Source organism: Nansenia antarctica, assembly GCF_963989245.1.
Source record: "Nansenia antarctica genome assembly, chromosome: 12".
Classification (NCBI taxonomy): Eukaryota; Metazoa; Chordata; class Actinopteri; order Argentiniformes; family Microstomatidae; genus Nansenia; species Nansenia antarctica.
The window spans coordinates 21,697,911-21,715,323 of NC_137682.1; the positions used below are offsets into that span (position 1 = coordinate 21,697,911).

Consider the following 17,413-nt stretch of genomic DNA (forward strand, 5'->3'; position numbering starts at 1 on the left):
GCTCCTCCTGTCCACATGTCGAGGCGTCCTTGGGCAAGACACTGAACCCCAAATTGCTCCCAATGAGCAGGCCGGTGCCTCGCATGGTAGCTCGTCGCCATTGGTGTGAAGGTGTGTGTGAATGGGTGAATGAGAGGCCGTTGTAAAGCGCTTTGGAATAAGGCGCTATATAAGTCAGTCACCTGATAACTTTTTCCACATCATATGTGCTTGGTCAGGAGCAGCTGAAACGAAAGCTCCCCATGGTGGGGACAGTGAGGAAGGACAAGCCTCAACTTCCCTCTGCCCTGGTGTCGACCAGAGGGAGAGAGGCACTCTCATCAAAATGTGCTTTCACTGACACACACAGTTTTGTGTCATATGTGCCCAAGAAGAAAAAGAACGTTGGGGCGTTTAGGTGGCGTAGCTGACTAAGCGCTGACCATGTAACCGCAGGGTTCCCGGTTCGATTCTGGCCGCGGACATATCCTGCAAGTCATCCCTCCTCTCTCTCTCACCCATCCTTCCTGTCTAAATCTCTACAGTATCTGTCACAATAAAAAGAAAAGAAAAAGAATGTCATCCTGATGAGCACGCTACACAAAGACACCGCCGTCAGCACAGCAGAGGACAGGAAGTGCCATATCATCCTGGACTACAACATATATATATATATATATATATATATATATATTAATTATGACTCTTGCACTTTGATGTTGGTTTTGTCCTGTCTTGCACCTGTCCTGCTGTAAACCGTGCTCCATTGTCCCAAACCAAATTCCTAACATGTTTACATGTCATGGCAATAAAGCCTTCTGATTCTGATTCTGATTCTGATTCTGAACAGCAACAAAGGAGGCCTTGACTGCCTAGTTAATGTATATTTTCATCTGTCATGCATTTGATTGACTTTTATTCATGTAAAACATTGCATTTTGTGTAAGACAGATTCAATATTGTTTCTAATTAATTAATTATTGTTTGTTTCATTTCAGCTTACTGGTACATACACCTGCAAGCGAATGACAGCTCGTTGGCCTGTGGCGGTGTTCCACAACATCCTGGATGTGTCTGCCTGCAACGCTTAGGCCTAGGCTACACGACGACAAAACGACGACACAATGCAATTTCGATCTCTGGCCACACAAGCGTTTTCTCATTGTCGCGATATGAGACGATATCAAATCTTCACCGTTTCAGACAAATCCGGCGCCGTGTAGCCCAGGCCTTATGTGGTGTGGACAGCGATCGACCCAACCTGGAATCAGGGGGGGGACTCTTGCTGGCAGAGCTTGGGAAAGCTTTAGTGACTCCTCTAATTCAACAGCGCCAGCACTTTCCCCGAGGAGTCTGCAAGCCCCAGCTGCTGCCCTGGCTGCTCTCCCCCCAAAACAGGGACAGAAACGGAAGAGACGCAAGCTCTGTGCCCCTAGAGACAATAAAACAAGCCTTACGTGCTACAATGTGATGCCTACGTTTGCAACATTGTTAACGTTGTTTAACATTGTTTATTGCGAGCTTTCGGTCTCTTCAGGCAATCGCACCATGTAAAGCCTAATTTATACTCCTGCGTCGAATTTACACGCGGCTACGCCGTAGCCTACGCGAGGGCTCTGCATGTTTATAGTTCTGGTCGGTGTACTCATAGCGGCATAATAGCGATCAAAAAACTTATTTTTGTTATGCTTGTTGTAAAGAAAATGTCTATAATGCATTGAAATTACAGTAAACTAAGATAATAAGATGGTTATCATACATTTTCAAATCTTTATTAATAAGTAATTACAGAAAAAGTAAATGACATTTCCGTCATGACTTCCGCATTTACGAGAGAGTCGGAATGTGACGCTATCAAGCGGACCAATCACAGTTCTTATAGATAACTTTAAATACGTCTATCATAAAAATATAATTTAAACCCAACGAACAGCACTTCTGCCTGTCGTGGGAGAATTTCTGTTTTGAGTTGCATTATGTACGAAAGGCGCCATATAAATAAAGCTTTACTTACTTACTTACTTACTATGCAGTGTGAACGCACTGTGCATACTCAAATCTACGTCACACATGAACATAGTATGAATAGTATGTTTATCTCCTACTCCTCCTACTAGTTCCTGGTCTCTTGTGTATAGTGGAAAAGCGCCAATACCCAGAACTGTTCAAAAGCGTGCCGAAGCGAGCTGACCCGAGCCGGGCCGAGCCCTGTAGTGGAAAAGCACCATTAGTTAGTATGCCATTTCGAACACAGCCACAGCCCTCCCACTATAAAGACCGCGTGGTCATGTGACAGCGGAGTCAACTGCGCCAGGTCATATGACCCAAGGAAGTTCCCCTCGCCGAGGATTGCATAAGAAGATCTCACAGGGGTACAGAGGGCATGCCATAATAACATTTCCTACAATTCCTACCTGCTGTGCGTCGACGGGTAGGGGAAACATACCAAATTCAGCCGATTCTATATCTGTAAACCCCCAAAATCTGTTTGCTTTTCTGCAGAGTGACGCGATGAGGGTCCTGGTGTGTACTGTGTTCCTGCTGTTGTGGGTGGAGGGCTCGCTGGGTGACACACCTGCCAACTGCTCCTACGAGGATCTGCTGGGGACCTGGGTGTTCCAGGTGTCTAAAGGGGGGCTAGACAAGACCGTCAACTGCTCTCAGATGGGTAAGACACGGGGGGCTCAGCGGCTCAATGGTTGCATGCAAGTCAAACACGGAAGGACACAAAGTTTGAATCGATCGATAACTACTAAAGCTATAGAAACCAGGGTTTCCACCACGGGTCCTTGAAACCCTTGAAAGTTTGTGAATTTGAGAAAAATCTTGAGAAATCAAGGTCTTAAAAGTTTTTGAAAATTGTTTGACATGGGTCATTTGAAAGTGCTTGAATGAGCTCTCTCTCTCTCTCTCTCTCTCTCTCTCTCTCTCTCTCTCTGTCTCTGTCTCTCTCTCTGTCTCTGTCTCTGTCTCTCTCTCTCTGTCTCTGTCTCTGTCTCTGTCTCTGTCTCTGTCTCTGTCTCTGTCTCTGTCTCTCTCTCTCTGTCTCTCTCTCTCCCTCTCTCTCTCAAACCTGCAAACTGCGACACTTTAAATGAATGTGCAATAATACTATGTGCAATATGACAACCCTCGGGTACATAAGGTTCAGAATAGGAAATGTTAGGATATTTATAGCATAGCATAGAGTACAGCACAGTGTTTTATTTGTATAGTATAGTATAGTGGATAGTGTATACTATATAGCCTTTATTTATGTAAACCAGCTCTTTCCCCTTGTTTTTAGTATTTTTTTCCTAGCACCAGGGGAGCCCCCCCCCCCCTCCCAAATTTCGTTGTATGGTACCTGTACTATATTAATGACAATAAAGACCATTCATGTCATGTGTTCGTGCACTCAACAGGCACCGCTGTGAAGACGGTAACGGTGACCCTGGAGAAGCTGTCGGTAGCCTCGGATGACCTCGGTAACACCGGCTTCTTCACGCTGATCTACAACCAGGGCTTTGAGGTGGAACTCAACGACTACAAGTGGTTTGCATTTTTCAAGGTGGGCTTTAGGGTCATGGCCTGGAGCTTGCCTCTTAAAATGCACTTTTCCTGATGTGGCGTGCATGACTGGATCATCTGTGAACATGAAAACCTTTTGTTTTCACCTAACCAGTTGTTAGATGATTACAACGATGCAGGATACATTGAGCGTACTGTGTTCAAACGGGCTGATGTGTCAGTTGTTGTCACATTGAAGGTTGTGTTTCTTTATTTTCACTTTCATTCATTGTTTCCCCCCCCCCCTCCCCCACTCTGGATGCTGTCTGAGATAAGGATGAGTGTAGTCCTGCCTACAGGATGGAGATGATTCACTGACATGAGGGACTACTTCCTCATTCAGTCTGTCTCGACTTGTCTCGACTTGTCTGTACAACCTCATATATATATATATACATACATACTGTATATATGTTACGGTACATGTGGGAAAACTAGGGTTAGGGTTAGGTGCTTGGGTGCTAGGGTTCGAGTTAGGGTTAAGGTTAGGGTTAGACATGCCAGCATGTACCAAGTCACCCTAGCACCTAACCCTAACCCTAACCCTAGTTTTCCCACATGTACCGTAACATAACACACACACACACACACACAGACAGACTTATAGAAGGACAGGTGGCTTTTCCCAAGAAAGGGCATGATCGACAGACAGACGGGGCCTACAAAAAGCAGGGACAGGAGAAACAAAACAAAACACAAACTAGCTCCTCACTTTAAAAAAAATAGCCTACTTAATATTCAAACAGGCTATTGTTAGCCGACATTCAACATGGCACATTGAGTCTTGTGCTGCCTATAGGCCTAATAGAAATGATTCACAAAAATCAGGTACACCTGCACCGGCTCCTCACGTTTCCAGCTAACAGTGCTGTCTTCTCTGTTCTCAGTACTCTCAGCAGGGCTCAGAGGTGACCAGTTACTGTGACCAGACTCTACCAGGGTGGGTCCACGATGTCCTGGGGAACAACTGGGCTTGCTTTGCAGGAAAGAGGGTCGCTCCAGTACCCCCCCATGCCCAACACACTCCCCACCTGAGCCATAAAGACCACCTGTGAGTAGCCTGTGACAGTGGTTCATGTTTCTGCTAACATTCGTATGGCATTGTTCCCTTGTTTGCAAAGTGTACACTTCACTGAACACTTGTTGAACAGTGAACACCTGTACACCTTCTAATTCATGTGTGGTGTAATGGTGTGGGAAATGTTTTCTTGGCACACTTTGGGCTTGTTAATACCAATCAATCATCGCTTGAATGCCACAGCCTATTTGAGTATTGTTGCTGACCATGTGCATCCTTTCATAGCCACAATGTACCCATCTTCAACTGGCTGCTTCCAGCATGAAAATGCACCATGTCACAAAGCAAAAGTCATCTCCAACTGAATTTAACTAAAGCAACTGAAAGATTATTTAATATCGTCATGAGCTGTTCATTCCATCTTGGTCCTGTGTTAATATTCTTATATAATAGAATGGTTTTCTTTTCTTTCTTTCTTTTTTTTCTTTTCTTTTAAATTCTTCATAACTATTTTCCTTTTCTTGATGTGTTTTGAGCAAACTATGTATCCTTTTGTCTTTTTTCATTTTTTTTTTTGTTTTGTGCTAGTTAAGTGTTCTTTGTGGTATATTGAAACCTAGCTATTGGCGGGAGTGGAACTTTGTACGAGCCTCCTGGCCTTCGTTCCCTCCTTGCACTGTTTCATGTGTGCTAAATAAAGTAAAGTAAACTAAAACTAAAGTGCACCAGAAAGATCTGCAGGAATTGCGTGATGCAATCATGAATCTCAAATGAATGTTTCCAGCATCTTGTGGAATCAATGCCGTGAAGAATTGAGGCTGTTTTGAAAGCAAAGGGAGGCCCTACCCAGTATTAGTATCAGTGTTCCTAATAAAGTGTTCACTGAGTGTATTGCAGTGCTGTGAGCATCTCCCTCTCATTCAGTCCCTCTTTCCTTCCTCTAGGCTGCTCCAGAGGTCGTACAAAGGCAACCTGGACTTTATTGACTCAATCAACTCTGCCCAGAGCTCCTGGAAAGCTGCGTCCTACAGAGAGCACGAGACCTACACTATACAGGAGCTGATGTACAGGGCTGGAGGGCCAGCTTCACACATCCCCAGGTGTGTGCGCGCACTCACACACACACACACACACACACACACACACACACACACACACACACACTCACACATCAGGGGAGGCTGGTATGGAATGAGGAGTGTGTGTGTGTGTGTGTGTGTGTGTGTGTGTGTGTGTGTGTGTGTGTGTGTGTGTGGAATGCCCACAACCCTTTGCTGAAATTCAAATGGACTCCTTACTACCTCTGTCTCACTCGACACTGCCAGTGCCAAGCAGGCAATTTTATTTATTGACATATTTGATAGCCCTATGCCATTGATATGGGTTGTCCAGTGTAGGGCTGCCACAAACGATTATTTTCATAGTCGACTAGTCACCGATTATTTAAACGATTAGTCGACTAATCGGATCATAAATTACAGCTTATCGCACAATTACTCAATCGCTCTTATTTAGCTATCATCTTCTAAATCAGCTTCTAAATTTAGCTTGAAGTTGTTAGTTGTTGTTGTAGGCATGTGCTAACTAAAAATAAAGACAATTAAAATGATTGTTCACTCAAAAATAGATATTTTAATGAACTTTGCAGATTTATTTCTGGCATCACTTGCATGTAATGTAATGTAAAGAGTAGTAGAGGGTGCAAACTGCTGAGTAAAATGAGGTAGGCTAGGCACTAGGCAACCAAAAGAATACAAAAACAAAAATAAATACTTGTACAGAGTACAAAAGTTTTGCTTTGCTTCACTCATCTCATAGTAGAACGCGCCTTCTTAGCACTGTAACGTTAAGACAACATTTTTAGCTATTTGATAAGTATCGCTTTGATGACAACGTAAAATAATGTAAGAAGGCTTTTAACGTAACGATATCGTTAGCCAATAACAAGCTAACTAGCTTACCGAGACGAGCCATCGTCTTCCTCGTCATCTGCCACAACGTGCTTCCTTTTTAGATGCTCGCGCATCATAGACGTGCTGCCATGATAAGCGAGTTCAGCTTTGCAAATTTTACATTTTACATTCTTTTTTTCAACGTTGTGGTTGAAATGCTCCCACACTTTAGAGGTACAAGGACAGGAAGACATTTCTCTGTTTGTTTTTCCGGGGAAGTCACGTGTGCCCCGGATGACCGACACTGCGCATGTACATCAAAGACACTGGGAGACGCTAGCCAGTGGCAGCTTCAGGGAAGAAAAACGAATGCTTATCGAATGAAATGAATGGTCTTTATTGTCATTGATATAGTACAGGTACCAAACAACGAAATTTGGGAGGGGGGGCTCCCCTGGTGCTAGGCAAAAAAAAAAAAAAAAACGCTTATTTCAGCTCCAAAAAAACATGCGACTACGGCGATTACCAAATATGTCGGCGACGATTTTGGTAGTCGACGTCGTCGTGACTAGTCGACTAATCGTGGCAGCCTTAGTCCAGTGCAATATGACTTAGGTTACCTGTCTGTCACACCGTAGCCACGGAGTCTGTTAACCGTCCAGAGTAGCGGGCCACGGCATGGGAAGAGAAATAATATTCTTCCTTCCTGGGTCGTAAGTCCATTTTCTATCCAGTTATGCCGCTATGACCTAAAATCCTGTCTTCGATGAAAATGACGCACTTTATTCTGTAATGCCTAGGGTGTGTTAAACCACATAGTGCCTACTTATGTGAAATCTTGCACCTATCCTCCGTTATTTTGCCTTCATGAAAAGCTGTTAGTTTTACAGATGGGCGCTCAGGTTTGCATGTTGTCAGTGCGTTGTATATTGGTGTTAAACGTGTTAAACGTATGCATTAAACTGTTGGTTGCACAATCTGCACATGCTGCAAGGAGAGGAGCAGAACCAGTATTGACGGTAGGCTATAGTCCAAATCCATATCACAGTGTGGATCCATAATGGTAGACCAGCCCTAGACTCATGTCAAGGATACAACTTTCATTTAAACTCTTAACCCTCTGCTGTCATATTCTTATCTGGGCCACACTCTTTCACAAATTCACACCTCACCTAGCTTTGTGGACTATGTATATTGTGTTCATAAGGAGAATGTTACTAGTATACAGTAAAACCTTGTCACCAGGTGTCGGTTCACTCCAAGCTAAAGCTAGGTTCTCTCTATGCCCCTCCCCCCAGACGTGTTCGCCCCGCCCCTGTGACAGCAGAGGTGGCTAAGATGGCGGCAGCTCTGCCTGAGCGCTGGGACTGGAGAGATGTCAACGGGGTCAACTTTCTCAGCCCTATCCGTAACCAAGGTAACAGAATTATTTTAATGCAAATGCTTTTCAGCCTTTTTAATGAAGTTGACCAAACATATTACGTTATTGGGATGATGGTTGATGTGTATTTTGATGTTTTTCTCCTCTATCCCAGGTGCATGCGGTAGCTGTTACTCCTTTGCCTCGATGGGAATGTTGGAGTCTCGTGTCCGAATCCTGACCAACAACACAGAGACTCCCATCTTCAGCCCACAACAAGTGGTGTCCTGCTCCCAGTACTCCCAAGGTAACACAGTCCCTCTGGAGCGCCCTCCCCAACCACATCAGACAGGCCAACACCCTCCCAACATTTAAACAGGCCCTCAAAACCTATACCTCTTCAAGCTCGCCGTCACCAGTTAACCCTCTCCCCCTCCCCTTCCCATGTGTCCCCAGCACTACCTTAATTAGGCCCCTATACTTTCTTCTATTTACCTTTTTTGTTTCTTTTTATTATTACTACTCAATCTTTTCAGTTTGTAAAGCTTCTTTGAGTGTCTAGAAAAGCGCTATATAAGTCTAATGTATTATTATTAACACACGTGCGCACACACACAATCTGCAAAGTTGACGTGTGATTCTGTGGTCTAGCTTTGAGGTCTGGCTTCTATTACCTAGATCCTAGAACATTTTTAAAGCTCTGGTTAATTTTGGGGAGAATTGAATATATTATTTCCGTAATCTCTCATGGCCTTGTGGGTTATATTATATTACGTATCATGGGTAACAGTCTCCTCCTCTTCTGGCAGGTTGTGATGGTGGTTTCCCTTACCTGATTGGGAAGTATATCCAAGACTTTGGGATCGTGGACGAGTCTTGTTTTCCGTATATTGGGAAGGATTCACCGTGTGGGGTTCCGGATGGATGTCTGCGTCATTTTGTCTCCCAGTACAGCTACGTGGGAGGGTTCTACGGAGGCTGCAGCGAGGCTGCCATGATGCTGGAGCTGGTCAGGAACGGACCGATGGGAGTGGCTTTTGAGGTGTGTACACACACTCGTATGCATAGGCACACATGCACAAAATGGCATATGCATACATATACAGTAAACACTACACATGTTTTTGGGTGTCTACTAGGGGTGTAACGGATCACCTAACTCACGGATCGGGCCATGTCGTGGTTTTTGAGTCACGGATCGGATAATTTTTCGGATCAACACAACTTTTTTTTTTTTAATAAAAACTGCTTTTTCCTTGGATTCTGTAAAAACACCACTTTTATGGTGTGAAACAAAAAAACAACATTCAAGATGTCAAAACTGGTAAAATATATATAACATATTCTACACTCAAAATTACATATTATACTGAAATACACATTCAACTTAAATTATAGTGCAATAGGAGAGAGGGTGGCGGCGCCTGGTTGCAGCAGTGAATCACTGGGCTCTTTAAAGCAGACAAATAAACATGTTTCATGCCACTTTTAACTAAATAATAAAGTGAAACCTTCCTTTAAACATGGTATGAAAAAAAAGTAAATAAAGCAAAGCAGCCTCAAGCTTCTAACTTCATATTCATTTTCAAAAAGATGAGGATGTCCACATTGTCTGGGAAGACAGACCTGTCAGTCACTGTCTCCTGCTGTGGAGAATAGCCTCTCGCTAGGGACTGAAGTGGCAGGCACAGCCAGGTAGCGTCTGGGGCCATGGATTGTAGAATCCTTGTTTTCAGAGGTAGGATCCTGGACTCAGACCTTTCAGGGCTCATCAGAGTTGTTTTCAGAGGTAGGATCCTACGTTTCAGGGTCATCAGAGTTGTAATCATCTGGAGAGGTTTGAGCACCTGGACGACCTCTTCTGCCACCTCCACGTCATCATCAGACAAGGTGACGATGTCTTTGACATTTCCAGGGCTTAAAGTGGGGAAAAATCCTGTGCCTGAAACTTTTTCTTGGGGAGGGGGGGGTCACAGTTTGAGATATTGGGAGAGCGGGTACAGAAGACAGCTTCTTGTCTCAATGTTTAAATGCATTAATACTATTGTATAGTCAATACAAAATATATGTCTCAATGTTAAAATGCATTAATACTGTTTTATACTCAATACAAAATCAAATAATATATTTCGATGTCTTTAAAAGAACAAACTGATTGAATCACTTAAGGCCAAACTGATTGCATCACTTATTAAGCCACTATCACTATAACAATAGATCAATAGATCTACATCAAGTAGAATACTGATGACTAGTGACCAGTCAAGACCATTGGACTCCAGGATATCTTTGAGCTCCTGCATGAGGGCTGACGAGTTGGCGATGTTTACTTTCCTGCTGGCTAGGTGTTGTGTTGTTACTTTGGCCAGATCATCATCAAAAAAACGAACAAGGACATTGAGGATTTTGTCCATGTTAAGATTAGTAGCTTCGTCGATATTCATCGAAAACGTTGCTTTTTTAAGCTTTTCACACAGCCGTGTTTTTAATTCTGGGGCAAGGCCATGTGTGTTTAAATAGCTGGCGTGCTGATTGGAAACGGACAGCTTTGTCAGTGCATTTTTGTCTTCTGATAGCTTCTTGCACAAATCGACGAGTGGCTGAGCCATTGTGAAAGACAGATCGTGTTCAGCTATAAACGCGCACACTCTGATCTTTTGCTCGCAAACACGGTCGGTCATTGAAGATGAAGTGGTACCTGTAGCCGTCGCTCCCGGCAAGGTTGTTGTATGAGCAAGCGCTCGAACCGAAGCTTGGTGACCGGGATCTGAGGCATGTCGAGCAATAACCTTCTTCCCACTACTGCCGTAGACGAGTTTCTTTGAGCACGGCGTACAGAAACAAGCACCCGGCTCCCTCAGTTTGAGGCACCACGTCCCATAAGGCTTCCCCTCACTACTCTCCTCTATCCATGCCCAGCGCCATTTATTCCGTACTCCTCGTTCTAGTATAGCTGTGTCTTCGCCAGTTTTAAGACACTTGGCTTCCATTTTAATAGACTCTTACTAAAGTTAGCGAGATAGCGGGCTGCTAAAAGCGAACGTCTCTACAAGCTAACATTACACTCATTCAAACTTCTTAAGGCCCGCCCCACTACTCTGCCTCCGATTGGCTAGAAGTCGTTGGTTGGCTTGAGCAATGTGATACCATTGGTAGGCGGAACTGTCTCTTTGCTGAAGATGACTCTTTAAATTACGATGTAAACAAATAGCATGTGATTTAAAAAAAAAAAAATGCTCAAAATTCCCCCACGCCGGAAATCCGGCACCGTGCCGGAGAACTTTCTTTTCAGGGTCTTGTTGTCTGTCAGTGCAGAGTATACAGCTGCCTGCTGCTCCAAAGCTGTAGCTGCATTTCTTGCTCTGTGCTTCTTAAGCACATGAGCGGCCGTTGGGCTCCTGGGAAAATGGGGAAACAACCTTCCTGATCCTCCCAAGGAGGCGGTCCATCTGGTTGACTGAGATTCCCCTTCGGGATGCTAAATGTTGATGGAATGTGCAAAGCACCCTATCTGTGGCCCCAGTCCAGCTTGCATCACTGCATTTGCTTGGTTCTTGGTGTTATCTGTGGTGGCTGGGATATTGATATTGGGTCTCTCTAGCTTCCACTCTGCTACTGCTCCTGTCAGGATCTGCGCCAGATTGGTGCCTGTGTGACTCTCATAGAGCGCGCGCGTCTGCAGCACGGGACTGCGCATCTCCCCCTCCGCTGTGGTGTAGTGAGCCGTCACGGTCACGTAGCTTCCCGTTGCACAGGAGGTCCACCCGTCTGTGGTGAGGGCAACACACACCGGTTAAATAGACCAGTTGGATAACGAGTCTGATTACTGACACCTGTCTGTAATCAGCCCGTCATCCATCCCCCACCACAGTCTGGCTCCCTCTGCTGGCCAGAACGTGCCATGCTCCCCACAAGAGGTTAAACCAGATAATATTTCATCAACAGGGACCCCCAGATCTCCTCCCTGTATCTGAACAAAAACATGCATATGACAAATCACGTTGTAATTATCCACATGCACAACTGGCTATACTCAGCCATTATCTTAAAACTGGCTAGCAACAGGACACTTGGCTAGCATAGACAGAATCAAAGAATATTTACAATATATTGTGAATGAAATGCATGTAGCTGCCAATAGAATGATGCTCATGTACATTATGGTTTAAATTCTACATTTTAGACAGCGAAACATTTCATTTCTCCTAATGTTCGAATCCAATTCCCTGCCTAGAGCATTTCAAAAGCGTGGCTCTAGACGCTATGTGTATGTTCGTGAAATCAGACATTTCAAAATAAAAGTCTAATATATGAAAAACGAAAAATAAAAGACCTCCAGGCAGTGTATACAACATGAAACAAACTCAAAACAAACATTTTGGTGAACATTCACAATAAGATATTTAACCCTGTTACACACAGATCAGCCGTGATCCGTTACACCCATAGTGTCTACTATAACACCCTATCCCCATTTGATTTATTTCTCCACAGGTTTACCCAGACTTCATGCACTATAAGGAGGGGATCTACCACCACACAGGCCTGAGAGACTTCTCAATCCCCAATCCATTTGAGCTGACCAACCACGCCGTGCTGCTGGTGGGCTATGGGCGCTGTCACATGACGGGTCAGAAGTTCTGGGTGGTCAAGAACAGCTGGGGGACCGGCTGGGGGGAGGGGGGGTTCTTTAGAATCCGCCGTGGGTCAGATGAGTGTGCTATAGAGAGCATTGCAGTGGCCGCCAAGCCCATCCCCAAACTGTAGAAGCAGCAGAGGGAGAAAATGGTTTGATGGCTGTTTCCCCTTATCTTGTTCTACTCTACTCTCCTCTCCTTGTCCCCTATCCTCTTTTGTCCTTTGCTATGTCTGTGCTGATTTAAAAAGATGAATGAGTGAACTTTCTTTCACCAGTCTCAGGCAGAGGACAGAGCCTCCCTCCCTCCGTCTCTGCCAGTGCTTCTTCTCTGCTTCGGCTAATCAGTCTTGGACTGTATTTCAAACGTGTTAAAGGGAGAAAAGGTTCTGGAGTTTTTACAATTGGAACCCAGTTTGTTGCTTTGGCTGAAGTTCTTCTTCTGAAAGGACTTCTTTGTCTAAATTGACCACTGATCTGGGATTATGAGGGTTTCCCCTCTGTCCAAATGTTTTGCCGTTCAGCGGACATTTGAAGACCTGTTACTGCTGTCTGAAATTTGTGTGTAGATTGCAAATGTTTGTTGATCAAATGGAACCCTTATGCATAGGATTGTGTTAAAAGAAGGAAGATGTTCAGTTCTTTATAGCAGGAAGTGATGTATAAAGGGAATCTGATTTAGGCACCATTGTAATTTGAATATTGTTTTTAATCAGTGTTTTGTGATCATGTAGGGTCGAGGGCATCTGCTGCTCCATATTGCTTATCTCAGGGAAGTACAGATGTCCTCTCGTCAGTTCATTATGCTCTCATCTCTATGCTGTCCTTTAATGTCTGCCATGTCAGTCCTCATCTTGTTTTTGTCCTCATCTCCCTGTGGGATTCTGGGAGTTTGGGTCTCATGGGTGTAGACATAACAAAGGGACTGTTTCATGTGGGTAAAGGGATATGATTATTAAAGACAGTGCCATGATTTCCTTAAGAGGTAGGCTACCAAAACAGATGTCATGATACACTTTTTGCACTTTTGTCTGTTTTACAATTTGAGAAAAAAAAATAAAGTTGATTTTTAAAAGTGTTTGATTTAAATCATTTCTCTTATGTGTTACCATGGCATCTCTTCATCAAAGTGAATCACTATTGGTAAATGAAATGAATTAACCTCTAGTGGAACTATTCACATTTTATTGGAGTGTGTCAGGATTTACTGTGGTTGGACTGTTGAACTGTGATTCAGGTGTTAGTATACTACTCATTTCTATCCACTACATAGCCTACAACCCAGTCATGTGAGACCAGTGGTTACAAGAAAAGTGTGATGCAGTTTCAAAGTATTGTAATGATCCCTCTGTCTCCGGGTGCTGCTCAGTCCCGTGCGCTCTCACGCCGTGGCTGGAGCCCCACCAGTCACAAGGTCTTTTCAGCCCAACTTCTCTGGGCGTTCCTTCCGGCCCCCTGAAGCACACCGCTCCTCATTCTGCTCTGGCTCACTCCACCACGTCTCTCTCTCCTCTCCCTCCGTCAGGGTGTATTAGCCTAATGCTCAGCCCTAGCCCTCCGCTGTCGCCATGCAGAATAACCATAAGGAACACTTGTATAAGATTTTAGTGATAGGTGATTTAGGGGTGGGGAAGACCAGCATCATTAAGCGCTATGTCCACCAGAACTTCAGTCCAAACTACCGGGCCACCATAGGTGTGGACTTCGCTCTCAAAGTGCTGAACTGGGACCAGAAGACGGTTCGACTTCAGCTCTGGGATATAGCAGGTAGGGGCGACACGCTTGTACGTGATGTGAACGCAGGCGGTTGAGGTGAACGGTTGTTCACATCATTGGTACTGAGTGACCATAGCTCTTTTTGTCTGCCAGGCGTGTTTAGCAAAAGCATGGCCTGTTTTAATGGATTTTTACTTGCTGTATAGGCTACTGCATGTTTTTTTTAGTATCAAACAATTAGGCTAGTAGGCATTAAGGCCTACTAGACATAGGCTAATTGCGATTATACATTTGAATTGTGATAGCCAACGTTTTGGGGACGGGAATAACTGTGGACTAAAGGCAGCTACTGGTGTTCTCATTTTACAGCGTCGGTTAGCAGAGAATACTTTTGGCAGTGGAAAAAGGATCATAAACAGGGCTGACCCGGGCTGGCACTGTAGTGGAAAAGCACCATATGACTCACGCGCGCGCTCTTCCATCCAAGCGCCTGGTCCTATGAGAGCATTCATGTGTCTCGCGCTCCTGTGGGTGGAATTTGAGGCTCGAAAGTTCGGCCACCGAATGTATTCGGACGGGGGGGGGAAAAGCGCATTCGGTATTCGGCCATTCGGTGTGAAAAGACCGAGACGTTTTTTTTATGACGCGATTAAACAGTGCAACCCATGCTGTTCTGTGAACGAGATGAGCATTGAGTGAAGACCTTTATTCATACCGCAAACATGTCGGCGTGTCTCTGAACGACAACGAGAGGCACATTCCGACATTGACTTCCGTTTTCGCGACTTCAAAATAAAAGCGCAAGCTAAGCGTTGTTGAAAATCAATGACACATCGCTAGTCAACTAACACTGCTTGTTTTGTGAGCCTGCTAACAATGTAAAGTAGTGTTATAGTTAACTAGGTAGCAGTGGGGATTACTCACCGAATCCAATGCGTTACAGTATTTTGGTTTGACTAGCGAGTGTCTGATGTGATTTTCAACAATGTTGAAATGTATTTCCGTTTTCAAAATAAAAGTCCGATCATTTTGATTGGTGACTTGTTCCCTCTTTCACCAGCCACTGTCACCATTTTTTACATCTTTCATAAAATGAGGAAATATTACATAACATAAAGTACAATTTCAAACACATAATTTTGATAATTGTCATTTCACATGAATAAGCATACAAGCATGAATAAAATGGCAATAAAATACCATACACTGGTACAGAAATTGGCAGAATAATAAAATAAAAAACTGCCGGTATGCACTCGGTATTCAGTATTCTTGGCTTCGGTGCATCCCTACTTTGGAGGGATTGAAAACATATATGACCCTGTATCAGTGGGCCTATAGGAGCAACTTCATATTTACTCTACTAATGAATGCTGTTCTTTATGAGGGCAAGGGTTAGTCAAGGATATTAGGATTGATTTCACCATATTTTTCGTCTAACCTCCCAATACGAATCATAACAGCTTCCCCTGCTGTGGACTGTCCCTTTTTGGAACAAGAGGTTGCGATCTTCGGTTCTCTTCTGGCGGTCTCCTCCTCAATGGCTATATGATCAGAGTCATTCAAAGCGTGGTGCTATGTTTATGTTATGGCTATAGTGCTCGTCCTTAGAAGTCATGGAAGGAAACATGAATCTGATTAGTACATTCCACCATGTGTAGTACTTATTACAACACTACCCCTCCTCCCCTCACTACTACCTTTCACTCCCCCACCACTCTCTCTCTCTTTCTATTCTGTCTTAGTTTCTTGTTTCATTCTGTACTGATCTCCCCCCTCAGACATACTGAGCCAGCTGTGTGTGTGTGTGTGTGTGTGTGTGTGTGTGTTCGATCTAATCGACCAGAGGATTAGGTCACTTTGCAAAGGCACTCCTCGCTGTGCTGTGGACCCGACACACAAAGATTGGTTTATGATACCAATTTAGCTTTTCTGTGTAGTAAACATAACAACATAACACCACTGTAAACTGGGAGCAGTTTGGTGGCGCAAATGTACTACAAAGAAGATCTTTGGGATCTTTAACACTACTACTACTACTACTACTACTACTGCAACGGCGAGGATTATTCCACACTTTCTTCTATTCCTTCTGTGGATTCACACTTTCTTCTATTCCTTCTGTGGATTACGGATTTATACATTAAATCACCACAGAACTTACATCTTATGGAGAAGGAGACAAACTTTATTGGAAAAGATGAAACCCATAGCGACTTTTATCTCCACGCCGCTAAGAAGTATTTAAACTTCGGAGCGGCAACTATTCACACGACGCTGACTGCTAACCTGACGCGGAAGAACAAGCCCCCGACAGGTAGAATGGACCGAAGGACCAGGATCTTTCTCTATCTACTACTCTCGGGAGACATTCAACTGAATCCCGGTCCAGTTACAACCAGGCAAGCTACACGTTTGGCCAGAGAACAGCTGTGCTTTCCCAGGCAACTGTTGCTAGCGACGCCATTGTCGTCACCACCGCCGCCTCAGACGAGACCGAGGACCCCCAGCCCTCTCACAAAACCCCCATTGATGTCCCATCTCCAACCACCGAGACCAGGGGAGACTACGGCTACTTCCCGGCCTTCAATGCAGTTTTCATGGCTCGTTTCACAGAGTCCTGGAGGCAGCTCACGGCCAGTAGAAACACCATCAACGACGTCCCCCTCCCCCACCCGGCGACGACCCCCCCTCCCCCCTCCCCCCTCCCCCCTCCCTCCCCCAGCCGGCGACGACCCCCCCTCCCCCACCACCCGGAGACTCTCTACCGAAACCGTGGAACAATGGGCAACCCCCCCCATCCCCCAATCCTCAACTTGACGATGACCTGAATGGAGACTACTGACACTGTACATACTTTGTGTTTTGTCCCCCGCCCCCACCTGTGGTGTATGTCCCCACCTGTCCTACCCGCTGTACATACCTTATGTTTTGTTGTATTGTTCTTCCCATGTTGGATGTATGTTTATCTTGTAGATAGTACTAGTTATTTGTCTGTATTATCTTGTAGATAGTACTAGTTTTTTGTCTGTCTTACATGTAACGATGAATTGAGTATCAAGGACCCCAATTGAAATAAGCCAGTGGCTTTCTTGGGTTTTTATCCTGTTAGTTGACCTTGTATGTAATATGTACTTTCATGTACCTACTTCTGCAAATCTTCTAATAAAGTTCTCAATCAATCAAACTACTACTACTACTACTACTACTACTACTACTACTACTACTACTACTACTACTACTACTACTACTACTACTACTAC

General features: G+C 44.4%; 2 protein-coding genes across 2 annotated transcripts in view; both read left to right on the top strand.

Annotated features, from left to right (window-relative positions):
• Positions 1-2,342: 2,342 nt before the first annotated feature.
• On the top strand, positions 2,343-13,512 carry ctsc (cathepsin C). The gene is made up of 9 exons (XM_080542834.1): positions 2,343-2,351; positions 2,482-2,647; positions 3,384-3,529; positions 4,416-4,579; positions 5,491-5,646; positions 7,737-7,855; positions 7,974-8,105; positions 8,608-8,840; positions 12,293-13,512. The coding sequence occupies exons 2-9, from the start codon at positions 2,491-2,493 to the stop codon at positions 12,563-12,565; spliced, it is 1,380 nt and encodes a 459-aa protein (XP_080398960.1). The 5' UTR covers positions 2,343-2,351; positions 2,482-2,490; the 3' UTR covers positions 12,566-13,512.
• Positions 13,513-14,002: 490 nt separating this feature from the next.
• The window catches only part of rab38a (RAB38a, member RAS oncogene family), a gene marked incomplete at both ends in the record, with an annotated part of 5,263 nt that continues 1,852 nt past the window's right edge, over positions 14,003-17,413 (top strand). Inside the window, one exon of the mRNA XM_080542847.1 lies at positions 14,003-14,201. Within this exon, the coding sequence (XP_080398973.1) occupies positions 14,003-14,201 (199 nt within the window). The remainder of the gene's footprint in view (positions 14,202-17,413) is intronic.

What these genes read in the sequence shown, in the direction of transcription:
- ctsc (XM_080542834.1), top strand. Translation starts at nt 2,491, where the DNA reads ATGAGGGTCCTGGTGTGTACTGTGTTCCTGCTGTTGTGGGTGGAGGGC. An exon ending in CTGAGCCATAAAGACCACCT is followed by an intron (nt 4,580 to 5,490) that starts GTGAGTAGCCTG and finishes TCCTTCCTCTAG; the next exon opens with GCTGCTCCAGAGGTCGTACA. An exon ending in CTGCTCCCAGTACTCCCAAG is followed by an intron (nt 8,106 to 8,607) that starts GTAACACAGTCC and finishes CTCTTCTGGCAG; the next exon opens with GTTGTGATGGTGGTTTCCCT.